The sequence below is a fragment of the Zootermopsis nevadensis genome, unplaced genomic scaffold, assembly GCF_977971745.1.
Source record: "Zootermopsis nevadensis isolate Lab colony 2312 unplaced genomic scaffold, Znev_1.0 Znev_ptg000028l, whole genome shotgun sequence".
NCBI classification, from domain to species: Eukaryota; Metazoa; Arthropoda; class Insecta; order Blattodea; family Termopsidae; genus Zootermopsis; species Zootermopsis nevadensis.
This window is the reverse complement of record NW_028259160.1, coordinates 18,940,378-18,956,756: the sequence shown is the minus strand read 5'-3', so window position 1 is coordinate 18,956,756 and position 16,379 is coordinate 18,940,378. Positions and strand designations below refer to the sequence as shown.

At 41.7% G+C, this 16,379-nt stretch overlaps 3 protein-coding genes across 6 annotated transcripts in view; 1 reads left to right on the top strand and 2 right to left on the bottom strand.

The window, feature by feature from the left end:
• The window catches only part of LOC147872386 (uncharacterized), a 61,814-nt gene that overhangs the window by 16,765 nt on the left and 28,670 nt on the right, over window positions 1-16,379 (top strand). The window lies entirely within an intron of this gene.
• LOC110830888 (uncharacterized) lies at window positions 2,005-16,182 on the bottom strand. Its single transcript, XM_087357196.1, has 5 exons — window positions 14,349-16,182; window positions 13,706-14,117; window positions 3,428-4,094; window positions 2,796-3,199; window positions 2,005-2,218 (listed from the first exon to the last, which is right to left on the bottom strand). The coding sequence occupies exons 3-5, from the start codon at window positions 3,569-3,571 to the stop codon at window positions 2,050-2,052; spliced, it is 717 nt and encodes a 238-aa protein (XP_087213322.1). The 5' UTR covers window positions 3,572-4,094; window positions 13,706-14,117; window positions 14,349-16,182; the 3' UTR covers window positions 2,005-2,049.
• LOC147872387 (uncharacterized) lies at window positions 6,472-7,002 on the bottom strand. Its single transcript, XM_087357033.1, has 2 exons — window positions 6,832-7,002; window positions 6,472-6,771 (listed from the first exon to the last, which is right to left on the bottom strand). Exons 1-2 carry the CDS (start codon window positions 7,000-7,002, stop codon window positions 6,472-6,474), a joined length of 471 nt encoding a protein of 156 aa, XP_087213159.1.

Below are 16,379 nucleotides of genomic sequence, written 5' to 3'. Positions count from 1 at the left end.
TTCTCTATTTAATGTTCCCATGTTTCTCCTTGTCCACAGCTTGATGAGGCAGGTAAAATGTATCTGGATTCCCTTCCGTTAAGGCTATTTCCACTTGCCCCTTCTGGACGTAGTCCAGCATCTGAGCGTAATATAGCTTCTGCAAAGACCCATTCTTTTGTAATCTCTTTTGCAACGAAGCGAACCGCTTCTCGGCGATTATTGGACAAAATGATGTTCTGTTTCTTGGGGAGGGAGACTACTCTTCGGTGATCTTCTGTGCGATACGAGTCGTGGAATTCTTGCAGAAGTGCAAAGTTCTTAGCGCACAGCCTTCTCTTCTGGTTAGCTGTTATGCCTATAGCCTCAAGCTCCCAGAAGTATCTAAAGGCGTCATCAGGGGTGTAAGAATGTCTGGTCCAAGTTGATGTAGATCACCGCCGTTGAATTCACTGTGGTGCCCGATAGGTTACCACTCAAAATCCAACCCAACTTAGACGGGAGTAGTACCATTGAAGTGGATATTTGTATCGGTAAACTGTCCTTCACAATTTTCCAATAATGATCACCTCCGATCAGAATCTTGATTGGCAGGTCTTCTTCCGGATCCGCTAATTGTACCTTAAGCGTGTGCGCCAGCATCTTGACGTCATGAGGGACAGCTCGTTGAGTGGTAAACGAGTGAGGGCTCCCTATGGTTTATACAAAATCCGACTTTTGAGAAAACCGGTTTTCGAATTGCAGTATTTCCAAAAAAAACGGTTTTAGAATGTTTACATAAAAATTAAAACAGTAAGAAATATTTATATTTATTTTGAAATTGTTCAGTTTGTTTAATTTGTATGGAACTACAAAAATATGACAAAATAAAATATACTCCGTACAAAACCAAATAAAAACTAAAATCCGCACAAAATATAAATTTTTATTTCATTTAGTATTTTTTTTTCAGGAAATATGATTTCAAAAAACATAAAATGTCCACTGAACGATTACTTAATCTTGTTCTTATTCTAGATACAAAATTGCCTGAAATAGAAAATACTCTCTCACTGGCTACTGAACTTGGTGTTATCGTTTTCAGAGCATCAAATAATAAATCTATTTTCTTTGTTCTTTTATTGGTTGCCTCAAATACCGAAAACTTGACCTTCAGTGTCTTCCGATTTGAAATTAATTCTTCAGGTTCCTCAAGAAACGTATGAATTGATTTTTCCATGGCTTCTTTTAGAGCATTGCCCTGATTAATAGTCTCTCAGTCTCCGATATATTCATCATCGGAATCTGTTTCCATAAAGAAATTGGATATATTCTAGACAATATTTTTCCAGATAACTTAATAATATCGAGTTTCGAAGCTAGTGGAGATACACTAGTTTTCTTTGTTGAAATGTTTTGTGGATTTTGCAAATATAGCAAATGGGATACCAATCCAAGTTGTCTTCTTCCTTGAATTCGTACTTCTAAAACATTTAATAATTTGGAACTAATTTCAATCTTTAAATTTTTTAGTTCATTTAACAGAAATCTTTAAATATTAATTCTAGTATCTAAAACCGGTTTTTTTAAAATTTAAAAAGCGGTTTTCGAATTTTACAAATTTATCAAAAAACCCGGTTTTTAAAAACTGACAAACCCTAGTGCTTTCGAACGCGATAACACATGTAGTGGAATTCGTCCAAATTCCTCGTAGGTCGAGTCGAACAAGTCTGCGCTGGCTCGGGATGGCAGTAGATTCAAATGCACAAATCGCCATGTCTCTGTGATGTACAGTGAAACCTCGATGCATCGTTTTTGGTGGGGGTGGGAAATAAAAACGATGAATACGGGAAAACGATAGTTGCGGGAAAGCATTAGAAATTTAAAAGAAACTGGATGTTGGCCTTTGCTCCCTGGACTGACAGTGCTACCAACAATGAAGTAGAAAAGAAAAAACTCATCTTGCCCATCCCCCCCCCCCCCCCAGAGGACTATGTTGGCAAACCTCACGGGGATCGAATGTAGATCAAAGAAGTAATGATTGCCTTGAACTCAAAGTCTACCTTTATTATGTATTTTTACATGTAACTCCTAAAGAATAGCAATGTCCTTGGCTGTGTGCGCACGGTCTTGCGTCTCTCGGATACCGATGGTCTCTAGGTCCCAGAAACGTCGTAGGGTGTCGTCGGACATCTCGATGTCGTTGAGTGAAATGTGATGTACCATGGTCTGGTTGACAGTATTTCCAGGTCGGATCCCACTAAGGATCCAACAGAAAAGTGTTTGAAGCAGTACAAGCGAAGGTGACACTCTGATTGGCTGATCTAATTTTGCTACCTTCCAATAGTGGTCCGTGCCTAGGCAGATTCTCTGATCTGTCCTTCCCAGCTTGCGAGTGTAGGCCAAAATAATAACATCTGCTGCGACAGTCGAATGAGATGAGTAAGTGTTATTGCTCTCGAAGGCGGTGACTGAAATGTTTGCCTCTGTTGGGAGTCTCGTGACGTCACTGGGCCCGGATTTAGTGGACGTTGATTCAAACGTCGTGACTGCCAAATTTCTGGTATCAGTGACGTTCAGCTGCAGTAACTCCACCAAAGACTCGTTGATAAAACTAGACTGGCTTCAGGTTTTAGTTCAGGGATGGCGTGCGTTGGTCTTTTAGCTTTGAATCCTCAACACCGGTGCTATGTTTATAATCATTGACTTGCGTACATTGATCATACATGTCCGCTGAATTGAAATGGCTTTGAAGACAATTTGTCGTTCACGAATGCTCTGCACATTAAATTATTAACAAGTAATTGTCCTGACGTAGATTTTGTAATGCAACTTACCTCACGCTGATTTGAGTGTTGCTGTCTGCAGGGTACAGGGCAGCCAGTTTATTTCTCCATTCATTTGAGAAGACCATGAATGCGTTTGGCGGTCTAGGGACTCTCTGATTCCGCACAACAGCAAGATGACACTTTGGTGTTTGTTTGCCATGTTTTCCTTTCCTGTTCTGTTGACACTGTTTCTTTGGCTGCACTGGTATTTTCTGCTGGTGGTAAGCCTGGTGCATGTTGGAATCTTGCTGTTGCCGACTATTGCCAATAATGAGGTCTATATTTTCTTTAAGATTAAGCAGCATAAGTACATTGCTTATGAAATTAAATAAATAATTGTTCAGGAAAATGAAAGGTGTACGTGGAGTAGTACTGTCACTTTGTTCATGTCGTCTCTTCTGCGCCACTCTCTGCTACAAAACAAATATCGGTTCCTTGCGATAGTTTGTTCAATCTATACCTTCACTTTTCTTAACGCTTAAATTCATAACTGTCAGGACTGATTTACAAAGGTCTGAGCGTTATCCGTGTAGATGGTGTGCGGGAGGCAAGAAGGTCTATGCCACCACGCACCAAGTGATTCCAACTGGTCCGCTGAGACACCTCTCGACAAATGATCTAGATTTTGTAATGCAACTTACCTCACGCTGATTTGATTGTTGCTGTCTGCAGGGCAACCAGTTTATTTCTCCATTCGTTTGAGAAGACCATGAATGCGTTTGGCGGTCTAGGGACTCTCTGATTCCACACAACAGCAAGATGACACTTTGGTGTTTGTTTGCCATGTTTTCCTTTCCTGTTCTGTTGACAATGTTTCTTTGGCTGCACTGGTATTTTCTGCTGGTGGTAAGCCTGGTGCATGTTGGAATCTTGCTTTTGCTGACTATTACCAATAATGTGGTCTATATTTCCTGGAAGAATATTGGAATCCATACATAGCACAGTTTTAAAACTATAGGAATCAGAATATGGTCAACAGTACATGGCTATTTCCAAACGTTTTTCTTTTCTGAAGAATTACAGACATCTTTAGCAACTATAATGGATATTTTACAGGATCGAAAGCGTTACTCAGGCAGCAAGTTGAACATAAATTGCAAAGTAGACATTATTATGTTTGAACTTTACTTAACGTCATCTAAACTGATTAGGCGACCCAAGGTAGCTTGGAGTCTGTCCCGGTAGTGCTCTCGCAGACGTCAAATGATGTGTCGTCCGTGAAACTCCATTTCTTTGACAAAGCGCGTGGTGTTCGTCCTTTCTCTTGTACGTTTAGGCCTCAAGCCTGGTAGAGTTTCTACAGCATTACTGTGGGAAAATTCGAAAAATGCTGGACACTGCAGTCACTGGCATCATGGGGCTAGTTCAGCGGGAAAATTTTCATATCCAGCATATTGGTTGAATCACTGGGGGACCTTGAAAATGGGCCTGTTAAATAGTAAGAAATAGTATATAAACAGAGCCAATGAGATGGACCCAAAATGTTTGGGAATTTAGTAATAAAAATAAGGTTTTAGAAGGTGAAGTAATGAAGAAAATGGCGCAATGAACATGAGTTGTCTGTGTCTAAGTACCATAACATGAAGGCATATTGTTGACCACAGTGCAAGGTGGATGTGAGTGGTCAGCCTTTTTACCCCCAGGTAAAAAACTGTTATGAAACCCAGAATGTTACGTCTTATAGTTATGTTCGTACCAGTAGAGTTTCCACAGTATTACTGTGAGAGAATTCGACAAATGCTTGTATTCATTATCAATAATTTTTGCCTAAAATTTATCACAGGCCTTCATTCGATGCGTAACATTATACATAATTGAAAACATTATTCATAAAACCAACATCTTCACTGAGACTCGAACCCTGGATAGTTTTTCTCGGTTCTATTCTTTGTGTTCGTAATCTCCTCTTCTGAGCTACAGGAAACGTCCTCAACGGGACTCAAACTCAGGACACTTTCTCCAGAATTTTGATCGTCCTGTGTCCTCGTCCTGGTCTCAAGAAACAAGCATTCAAGTTTGGCAAAAATAGGTTTTTCTCTTCTTAAGCAAAAAGCGAACATGTGACTCATAAAATGTTTTGGCTAGGTTAGCCTGTTTGAAAACCGATATGGAAATGAGCGAATAACGTTAAAACGGATCTTGGAAAAGCATTTTGTGAGTATGGGTGGTGGCTGGAACTGGCGAAAGATCGTGTCCAATAGCAGGCTTTGACATTAACGATGCCGATCCTTCGCATTTTGCTACCAGAGTTGAAAGCAATAAGAAAGTGTCCCAAGAATGCACACACTCTGTTCCGCCACGTTATTTTGTTACACTTGATACTGGCATCTAATGGAATGCACTAATACAAAGTGACGCATGTGTGTCATAATTGTAATATATCAGTGCAAAATGCCGTTACAATTCTTTGTGTCATTTCTAGCAATGTCATTGGCAACTCCCATAATTACTACATAGTCCTGATGAGAGCCTAATGATGAACAATCTCTTAAACAATTCTTAAATACACCTTTTATCTTAGCACTATGCCTCACTTCACCATACACTGAGACATCAATATTGTTTTTACAGAGCGACGTAGATATATCACGACCGTAGCTATCACTGTTGAACATCAGTTTATTTTTATTTTTCAAAGCATTTACCTTTGGGCAAATTGATGCTTTCCTTGATTGCGTGTCGTCAACAACTTCATTTAGTGCACTAAACTTGTTTCTCGTTGGAACTAGAAACGGTTGAGTAGCCTGTTTTCTTCTTTTCTCATTTCCTTTAGCTGCGTAACGCAAGCCAATTTCATTCACTTGCTTTACTTGAAAACGCGTATCTTGTATTCTTTCATTCTGTAGAACAGATATTATTTCACGCAAAGACGAAATTTCCTCGAAAAACTAACTTACGAGGATCATCGCTATTAAAGAGCTGTGTGGTTAAGTTTTCATTTACCAAGTCGTCGTGTGATGGGCAAAAACACAGAACCATTCATTATTAGGTATCTTTTCCTCACATACATTTATTAAAATGATACCATTTATCGCAATTGTCACATAATATTCCATTTCTAACTACTTTTTTACACTTGCCACACTTATTACCTATTAAAATGTTCCAGCATAATGCATCCATACGCCCACTTTCCGCCATGTGGTCTCTGTCCTATGTGATAACGTTTGTGCACAACCAGAGTTGGTCGTTGATTATACCCAGGTTCTGATAACCAAAATCCAAGTATATCTTCTTCACTAATTTATTCTACTTTTGAAGAAAAGTCAAAGTAGTTTCTTGAATAGAAACACAACGTCGTCAGAGGCCGCTTCACTAGTTGAACACCAAAGATCAGCTACAGTTGCAAGACAAGGATGATAAATTGAAGAGAAATGAAATTCAGTTGCTGCATCCATCAGAACTTCTACTTGTCTGTGTGAACTGTATGCTTCGAACTCTCCAGGGAAGAGTGCGTGGAGCCTTGTCCAAGCGAAATTCGGGAAAGTCAAGAAAGCCTGACCTACTCTATACTTAAACTTCGGACGTGTTGTAGGTGCAGTTAGCTCAATCTTCCTGAGAACCAACAAAAAGCTTATCGACAATAGTTTCAAGGCACTAGATCCAACAGATGCCTTTCAGTTGTTGAGAGTTTGTTGCCCATTTTCCCATGGGTAGCCTAATTTGTCTCATCATCGCGGTAAGTTCATGAAAGAGCGTTATTACCCCATTGTCGTCCTCGGCCCCCGCTGTCTACGAGGGCCGCAGGCCTGGGGAACGTGGTCTTGTTCATGTTGGCGAGTTCCCTCAGCGGCGCTGACAGTAGAATGATGCTTGAGGTCAAACCAAACGGGAGACGACTGAAAAGATACGTCGCTACTTCATCAGTCGTGTTGTGGTTTCCCTCAGTGTCTAGTGTTACATTGTACCAGAAGAATCTTGTCAGATCCCTGTCCTTGGTGTCTAAGACCTGGTTGATATCGCCGATAAGTGCCACTGGATATAGCTAGAATCGTAGGAGGACTGCAAATATCTCAGGGAGGAGGTTTTGTCCCATCTCCAGCACCTCATTGAGGGAGTGTTCGTTGTCTTCGTGCGAGGACGCGTCGAACACAATTCTCCATTTAATGTTCCCATGTTTCTCCTTGTCCACAGCTTGATGAGCCAGATAAAATGTATCTGGATTCCCTTCCGTTAAGGCTATTTCCACTTGCCCCTTCTGGACGTCGTCCAGCATCTGAGCGTAATATAGCTTCTGCAAAGACTCATTCTTTTGTTATCTCTTTTGTAACGAAGCGAACCGCTTCTCGGCGATTATTGGACAAAATGATGTTCTGTTTCTTGGGGAGGGAGACTACTCTTCGGTGATCTTCTGTGCGATACGAGTCGTGAAATTCTGTTTAGCTGTTTTGCCTATATTATCAAGTGCCCAAAAGTATCTAAACGCGTCATCAGGGGGGTAAGAATGTTTGGTCCAAGTTGATGTAGTTCACCACCGTTGAATTCACTGTGATGCCCGATCGGTTACCGCTCAATATCCAACCCAACCTAGACGGGAGTAGTACCGTTGAAGTGGATATTTGTATCGGTGAACTGTCCTTCACAATTTTATAACATTAATCACCTCTGATCAGAACCTGAATTGGCAGGTCTTCTTCCGGATCTGCTAATTATAACTTACGCGTATGCACCAGCATCTTGACGTCATGAGGGACAGCTGGTTGTCGGTTAAACGAGTGAGTGCTCTCGAGCGCGGTAATTCATGTAGTGGAATTCGTCCAAATTCCTCGTAGGTCGAGTCGAACAAGTCTGCGCTGGCTCGGGATGGCAGTAGATTCAAATGCACTAATCGCCATGTCTCTGTGATGTACAGTGAAACCTCGATGCGTCGTTTTTGGTGGGGGTGGAAAATAAAAACGATGAATACTGGAAAGCGTTAAAAATTAAAAAAAACACGAATGTTTCACTGTTAAAGTTACTTCTTTTTACCATAAGATATTGTAAATGCGTCATATTGTGATTATATATTATTAAAATATTTATTAAAACCTTTTGCCGTCAATCACAAATATAATATTGTTAAAAGATTAAAACATCATTTAACGTTTCCTATCGAGTACTCGATTACATTGGAAACTTACACGACTAGTTTCGGCTATAATTTAGCCATCAACGGGTGTTATGTAGTTTAAACTTATTACATGAATTACTGATTGTTATTGTTTTTTATGATTTATATTCTTCATTTTTCTGATGATGTTCTGGTCCTTTGTATTTTTCTTCGTTGGTTGTATTATCACAGGTCACTATTAGGTTTCTATTTCTTATTTGTAGTGACGTCAATATTTTGTGTATGACTGTGAAGTAAAGTTTCAATTTTATCAATGACAATTGAAAATAGAAATATAGAAAACAAAATAAATAAATAGTAAAAATAAATCATGTTAACTTACCCAAGAAGTAATATCGTTTTCTTATGTAAGAGAACGGAGATGTACAGGACTGAATTGGATCGTGGCTGGTTACCGACTGCGGTGCTAGTGGGTGAAAGGTGGTTTGTCAGGGTTGAGGTCAAGGTACTGAAGTGCTTTAAATATGGGGTTGTTAAGTTCAATACTATTATCATTAAGGCATAGTTTTTGTTTATAATTTTGATATATGTAATATTTTTCTATTGTGTCCCTGTGTGTTTTGTTTTTTATTATTTTCAGTATGTCCATTGTTTCATTGATTGTGTTATAAGCATGTCCTGTATTGAGAATATGTTTAGAGTATGCGGAACTATCTTTATTGTGTTTTATGGCTGCTATGTGTTCTTTGTATCTTTGTGTGAAGGTGCGACCTGTTTGACCTATGTATATTAGGGGGCAAATAAGTCTTTAATGGACAAGTGGATTGTCGAAACTTTACGTATTAGGCCAAACAGAGCCCTTTCCACGTTCAAAATATTTTCCTCGTCACGTTCACTAATATGCCAATGCAGCATGTGCTTCGGCGAAACTCGGCACTGCTTCGGGCTCGCATTCGTCCTCTTCCTCACCGCTCCCCCCCAACCCTTCACGATCATCAAACAACTCATCAATCGGGTCGACTCCACATGTGGCAAGCTCGCTGTCTACTGCCGCGTAATCACCAAATTTAACCACGTCTTTCAAGGCGCCAAATCGATTCCAGTCTTCGTGAAAGCCATCATGCTCATCCACACTGACGTTAGAGTCTGCTTCTGCGCGAAGTTCACACCCGTAGCCACCTTTGCGAAAACAATTCAGAACAGTTGGTTGGGAGACATGCCGCCAAGCTGCCACTGTGAAATGAATTGCTTGTAGCACGTCAATTTTCATGTTGACATCCTTCCCAGCATCCATTGCACATACAGCTGTTTGAAAAAGGCGCTTTCTATACAACTGCTTAAAAGGCTTGATGATGCCCAAATCAAGCGGTTGCAAGACGCTCGTGCAATTTGCACGACTTTCACATTTCGTAGAATGTCGTGTCCTTCGGATGAGCGACACAATTATCTACAAACAGCAAAATCTTTCTGCGTTGTGCGCCCATGGAGGCATCCACAGAACTTAAAAACGCCGTAAAGATGTCTGTGGTCATCCATGCCTTTTTGTTGGCGTGATATTTCATCGGAAGTTTTTTTATGTTCTCGAAACAACGCGGTTTTAGTGATTTTCCAACTACAATCGGACCCCGTTTGCCACTACCGTCACTGTTAACAAACAGAAGACCTGTAATCCGGTGTTTTGCACGTTTTCCCCCTTGGCAAGATTCACCTTTCAATGCCAGCGTCCTATCCGGGAAGGCGTTGTAGAAAAGTCCCGTCCAATCCGCATTATAAATGCCCCGCGGCTCATATCCCTCCAGCAGTCTCTCGAGCACAGCTCCGTTCTTTCCATATCTACAGCAGCACTTTCGCCGGCTAACTTCTTGTAAACCATACCATACCAGTTCTCTTGCAATCCTGAGCCCAATGGCCACGAGACTCGCAGAACACGCAGCAGGGGTCTGGTTCATTTCTAGTGTTCCTTGTTACTTTTCCCGGCTTGTCGTGTACGTGAGAGTTTCTGCGGTAGGCGTGAAGTTAGCTGAACTGACAAACTCACCACGTATCTTTTGTGTGATAAGGGCAGCCTCCACTTCTTCGAGAAGGAATTCCATTAACCTGAAAATATCGGCTTCGGACTGGCCTTAACTTTTCACTTGAATGATCCAACGTCGAGAAGTTTCGTCCGGGAAGGCGCGGAGTATCTTCGGAGCCAACACTCGACCATGTCCGTTAACGTCTTCTCCAAGTGAACGAAGGGCGTGGATGCTGCGATTGCATTCAATGTACGTAGTGTTCAGCGCTCCGTAGTGGCGTACTGGATGGGCCTTATGTCTTCCAGGTAGTCTAAGTGAGCCTGTATTATTCTGTTCTTGTCACCGTAGTGGGCTATGAGTATTTTCTTCCTTTCTTCATAAGTTTCGCGACTACCAGCTGTTTTGGTTCGTCCTCCAAGTATCCGCGCAGAAATACGTGTTTATTTATTGTTGATAGTGTGGGATCGATGTCGATCGAAGACACGAACTGTTCCCAGAATCGGGAACATTTTTCAACGTTTCCAGAAAATGGCTCAAGTTTAATTGGCGGTAGTCTGACTTAGCTCGTCGCTGGGATTGAAGGTGTCGCCCTGAGAGAATGCGAATCCGTGAATCCAACACTCGCTGTTGGCGATGCAAAAGTTTCCTCTCAGTTGCCCTTGAGGTCTTTCGAATCGCACGTTTGGCTTAGTCGATATATTCCTCATATCTTTCCGCGTCAGCCGGGTACTCACTATCGGATAGTAGGTCGTGAATATCGTCATCTAAACTGATTAGACGAGTCTGTCCCGTTAATGCTCTCGCAGACGTCAAATGATGTGTCGTACATGTCCGCCTGAATTCGAATGGCTTTGAAGACAATTTGTCGTTCAGGAATTCTCTGCACATTAAATTATTAACAAGTAATTGGCCTGAAGTAGATTTTGTAATGCAACTTACCTCACGCTGATCTGTTTGTTACTCTCTTCTGGATGTTTGATATCCATCTTCTTCCTCCATTCATTCGAGAAGACCATGAATGCGTTTGGCGGTCTAGGGACTCTCTGATTCCGCACAACAGCAAGATGACACTTTGGTGTTTGTTTGCCATGTTTTCCTTTCCTGTTCTGTTGACACTGTTTCTTTGGCTGCACTGGTATTTTGTGCTTGTGGTAATCCTGGTGCATGTTGCAATCTTGCTGTTGCCGACTATTTCCAATAATGTAGTCTATATTTCCTTTACGATTAAGCAGCATAAGTACATTGCTTATGAAATTAAATAAATAATTGTTCAGGGAAATGAAAGGTGCGTTTTGTGTGGACGTGGAGTAGTACTGTCACTTTGTTCATGTCGTCTCTTCTGCGCTACTCTCTGCAACAAAACAAATGTCAGTTCCCTGCGATAGTTTTTTCAATCTATACGTTCACTTTTCTTAACGCTTAAATTCATAACTGTCAGGAGTGATTTACAAAGGTCTGAGCGTTATCCGTGTAGATGGTGTGCGGGAGGCAAGAAGGTCCATGCCACCACGCACCAAGTGATTCCAACTGGTCCGCTAAGACACCTCTCGACAAATGATCTGCTGGGTTGTCCTGTCCGGGACAATGTTTTCATTGGCTTGGAATGGTGTACGTTTGTATTTCTGGCCACGATTACAGACGAAGGTCTTCCATTTATTTGCCTTGCTGTGGATCCAGCCTAATGCTACCATAGCATCAGTTCATACGATTTCTAGAAGCTCCAGACGTGGAAGACTTACTTCCTTAACGGGTGCTAATCTGTTCTTACTGCAGACCAAACGACCATGACGTTATTTTTTTCCGGAAGATATAGGGTACAGTACCGCTCCGTAGGCTCTCTCAGATGCATCACAAAATATGTGAACTTGGACGTTGCTCTTCCCTGAAGTCGCAACCCGTCGTGGGATCTGTATGCTTGATAGGTGTAGTAAGGTGGATATCTAAGAGTGCCATCGCGCTCCAAGTTCGTGGGGAAAATCCCGTCCCATCCTATTCCTCTGCACCACGTGTCCTGGAATAGTAGTTTTCCAATGATGGATGCCGGTGACAGCAAACCAAGTGGGTCATAGAATCTCAGTGGCTCGAAGGAGTTGTCTCTTTGTTGCTGGTCCGTCCAGCAGCTTATCAGTGATGTCTCGAGGATCCACCTCCGTGATGCCACCGACGATGACCTGTTGAGGTCGAAACGCGTACGGCAACAGTACCTTATTATAGTGTTAATAGCCGTTGGCCAACCTACCAACTCAACTTCATCGTCCAAGTCTGCAGTCCGGTTGGCCGAGTAGGTGTTGATAATATTAAGGACAGGCGCCTGACTCTTGCAGGATCTCACCCATCCCTGGAAGGCTTTCAAACTGTCATGTCCTCCACTTCGGATCAGTAACTCCTTAGCAGCATAGGCAAGATTTATATAATGACGTGATGCTGCGGACTTCATATCACGGATATAACCGAAGTAGGGTTTACCGTGAACAAGTCTCGTGGCTGCGCGGTATGCTTCGAACTTTCCAGGGAAAAGTGCGTAGAGCCTTGTCCAAGCGAAATTCGGGAAAGTCAAGAAAGCCTGACCTACTCTATACTTAAACTTCGGACGTGTTGTAGGTGCAGTTAGCTCAATCTTCCTGAGAACCAACAAAACGCTTATCGACAATAGTTTCAAGGCTCTAGGTCCACCAGATGCCTTTCAGTTGTTCAGAGTTTGTTGCCCATTTTCCCATGGTTAGCCTAATTTGTCTCATCATCGCGGTAAGTTCATGAATGAGCGTAATTGCCCCATTGTCGTCCTCGGCCCCCGCTGTCTACGAGAGCCGCAGCCTTGGGGAACGTGGTCTTGTGCATGTTGTCGAGTTCCCTCAGCGGCGCTGACAGTATAAAGGGGCTTGAGGTCAAACCAAACGGGAGACTACTGAAACGATACGTCGCTACTTCATCAGTCGTGTTGTGGTTTCCCTCATTGTCTAGTGTTACATTGTATCAGAAGAATCTTGTCAGATCCCTGTCCTTGGTGTCTAAGACCTGGTTGATATTGCCGATAAGTGCCACTGGATATAGCCAGAATCGTAGGAGGAGTTTTGGTCCCATCTCCAGCACCTCATTGAGTGAGGGTTCGTTGTCTTCGTGCGAGGACGCGTCGAACACAATTCTCCATGTAATGTTCCCATGTTTCTCCTTGTCCACAGCTTGATGAGGCAGGTAAAATGTATCTGGATTCCCTTCCGTTTGAGTTTTTCGCTGTTCTCGGTCATACTGAGGAGTCGTTGGAAGAATATATGAATCCTTCGTTAAATCGTCGTTAGATGGTGCTATAAATCTGATGGTGATGGAGTTTTCCCTTTGGCTAATACTAGATGGCTACGTGTAAAGAAGGAACGAGATCGAATGGCTGTTTATAACACAACCAGTCTTGTAGATTCAAGGCCGAGATGCGGCAATTCAATCCTTGTTTCTTTCATTGGAACCACATTCATAGTCGAATGTACTATCCCATATTTCACTTTTCTAACAATGCCACGTTGCCGCACAATCGTAAAATGTCCCGGGTTTCGGCAGCAAAATGTCGTGGATTGAAGTGACGTCGCCATTTTGTCATTAAACAGACACGTTTTATTAAACAGAATCATGGGTTGAGAAAAGAAAGATGGATCAGGTTTTAGTTCAGAGATGACGTGCGTTGGTCTTTTAGCTTTGAATCCTCAACACCGGTGCTATGTTTATAATCATTGACTTGCGTACATTGATCATACATGTCCGCTGAATTGAAATGGCTTTGAAGACAATTTGTCGTTCACGAATGCTCTGCACATTAAATTATTAACAAGTAATTGTCCTGAAGTAGATTTTGTAATGCAACTTACCTCACGCTGATTTGAGTGTTGCTGTCTGCAGGGTACAGGGCAGCCAGTTTATTTCTCCATTCATTTGAGAAGACCATGAATGCGTTTGGCGGTCTAGGGACTCTCTGATTCCGCACAACAGCAAGATGACACTTTGGTGTTTGTTTGCCATGTTTTCCTTTCCTGTTCTGTTGACACTGTTTCTTTGGCTGCACTGGTATTTTGTGCTTCTGGTAATCCTGGTGCATGTTGCAATCTTGCTGTTGCCGACTATTTCCAATAATGTAGTCTATATTTCCTTTACGATTAAGCAGCATAAGTACATTGCTTATGAAATTAAATAAATAATTGTTCAGGAAAATGAAAGGTGCGTTTTGTGTGGACGTGGAGTAGTACTGTCACTTTGTTCTTATCGTCTCTTCTGCGCCACTCTCTGCAACAAAACAAATGTCAGTTCCCTGCGATAGTTTGTTCAATCTATACCTTCACTTTTCTTAACGCTTAAATTCATAACTGTCAGGAGTGATTTACAAAGGTCTGAGCGTTATCCGTGTAGATGGGGTGCGGGAGGCAAGAAGGTCCATGCCACCACGCACCAAGTGATTCCAACTGGTCCGCTAAGACACCTCTCGACAAATGATCTAGATTTTGTAGTGCAACTTACCACACGCTGATTTGAGTGTTGCTGTCTGCAGGGTACAGGGCAGCCAGTTTATTTCTCCATTCGTTTGAGAAGACCATGAATGCGTTTGGCGGTCTAGGGACTCTCTGATTCCACACAACAGCAAGATGACACTTTGGTGTTTGTTTGCCATGTTTTCCTTTTCTGTTCTGTTGACAATGTTTCTTTGGCTGCACTGGTATTTCTGCTGGTGGTAAGCCTGGTGCATGTTGGAATCTTGCTGTTGCTGACTATTACCAATAATGTGGTCTATATTTCCTGGAAGAATATTGGAATCCATACATAGCACAGTTTTAAAACTATAGGAATCAGAATATGGTCAACAGTACATGGCTATTTCCAAACGTTTTTCTTTTCTGAAGAATTACAGACATCTTTAGCAACTATAATGGATATTTTACAGGATCGAAAGCGTTACTCAGGCAGCAAGTTGAACATAAATTTCAAAGTAGACATTATTATGTTTGAACTTTACTTAACGTCATCTAAACTGATTAGACGACCCAAGGTAGCTTGGAGTCTGTCCCGGTAGTGCTCTCGCAGACGTCAAATGATGTGTCGTCCGTGAAACTCCATTTCTTTGACAAAGCGCGTGGTGTTCGTCCTTTCTCTTGTACGTTTAGGCCTCAAGCCTGGTAGAGTTTCCACAGCATTACTGTGGGAAAATTCGAAAAATGCTGGACACTGCAGTCACTGGCATCATGGGGCTAGTTCAGCGGGAAAATTTTCATATCCAGCATATTGGTTGAATCACTGGGGGACCTTGAAAATGGGCCTGTTAAATAGTAAGAAATAGTATATAAACAGAGCCAATGAGATGGACCCAAAATGTTTGGGAATTTAGTAATAAAAATAAGGTTTTAGAAGGTGAAGTAATGAAGAAAATGGCGCAATGAACATGAGTTGTCTGTGTCTAAGTACCATAACATGAAGGCATATTGTTGACCACAGTGCAAGGTGGATGTGAGTGGTCAGCCTTTTTACCCCCAGGTAAAAAACTGTTATGAAACCCAGAATGTTACGTCTTATAGTTATGTTCGTACCAGTAGAGTTTCCACAGTATTACTGTGAGAGAATTCGACAAATGCTTGTATTCATTATCAATAATTTTTGCTGAAAATTTATCACAGGCCTTCATTCGATGCGTAACATTATACATAATTGAAAACATTATTCATAAAACCAACATCTTCACTGAGACTCGAACCCTGGATAGTTTTTCTCGGTTCTATTCTTTGTGTTCGTAATCTCCTCTTCTGAGCTACAGGAAACGTCCTCAACGGGACTCAAACTCAGGACACTTTCTCCAGAATTTTGATCGTCCTGTGTCCTCGTCCTGGTCTCAAGAAACAAGCATTCAAGTTTGGCAAAAATAGGTTTTTCTCTTCTTAAGCAAAAAGCGAACATGTGACTCATAAAATGTTTTGGCTAGGTTAGCCTGTTTGAAAACCGATATGGAAATGAGCGAATAACGTTAAAACGGATCTTAGAAAAGCATTTTGTGAGTATGGGTGGTGGCTGGAACTGGCGAAAGATCGTGTCCAATAGCAGGCTTTGACATTAACCATGCCGATCCTTCGCATTTTGCTACCAGAGTTGAACGCAATAAGAAAGTGTCCCAAGAATGCACACACACTGTTCCGCCACGTTATTTTGTTACACTTGATACTGGCATCTAATGGAATGCACTAATACAAAGTGACGCATGTGTGTCATAATTGTAATATATCAGTGCAAAATGCCGTTACAATTCTTTGTGTCATTTCTAGCAATGTCATTGGCAACTCCCATAATTACTACATAGTCCTGATGAGAGCCTAATGATGAATAATCTCTTAAACAATTCTTAAATACACCTTTTATCTTAGCACTATGCCTCACTTCACCATACACTGAGACATCAATATTGTTTTTACAGAGCGACGTAGATATATCACGACCGTAGCTATCACTGTTGAACATCAGTTTATTTTTATTTTTCAAAGCATTTACCTTTGGGCAAATTGATGCTTT

Coding starts and splice junctions, on each gene's coding strand:
- LOC110830888 (XM_087357196.1), bottom strand. CDS start 3,571: ATGGCAAACAAACACCAAAGTGTCATCTTGCTGTTGTGTGGAATCAGA. Junction 3,200..3,427: donor AACAATCAAATCAGCGTGAG/GTAAGTTGCATT, acceptor TTTGTTTTGTAG/CAGAGAGTGGCGCAGAAGAG. Junction 2,219..2,795: donor AACACTCAAATCAGCGTGAG/GTAAGTTGCATT, acceptor TTGGATCCTTAG/TGGGATCCGACCTGGAAATA.
- LOC147872387 (XM_087357033.1), bottom strand. CDS start 7,002: ATGCTGGACGACGTCCAGAAGGGGCAAGTGGAAATAGCCTTAACGGAA. Junction 6,772..6,831: donor ACGAACACTCCCTCAATGAG/GTGCTGGAGATG, acceptor CTACGATTCTAG/CTATATCCAGTGGCACTTAT.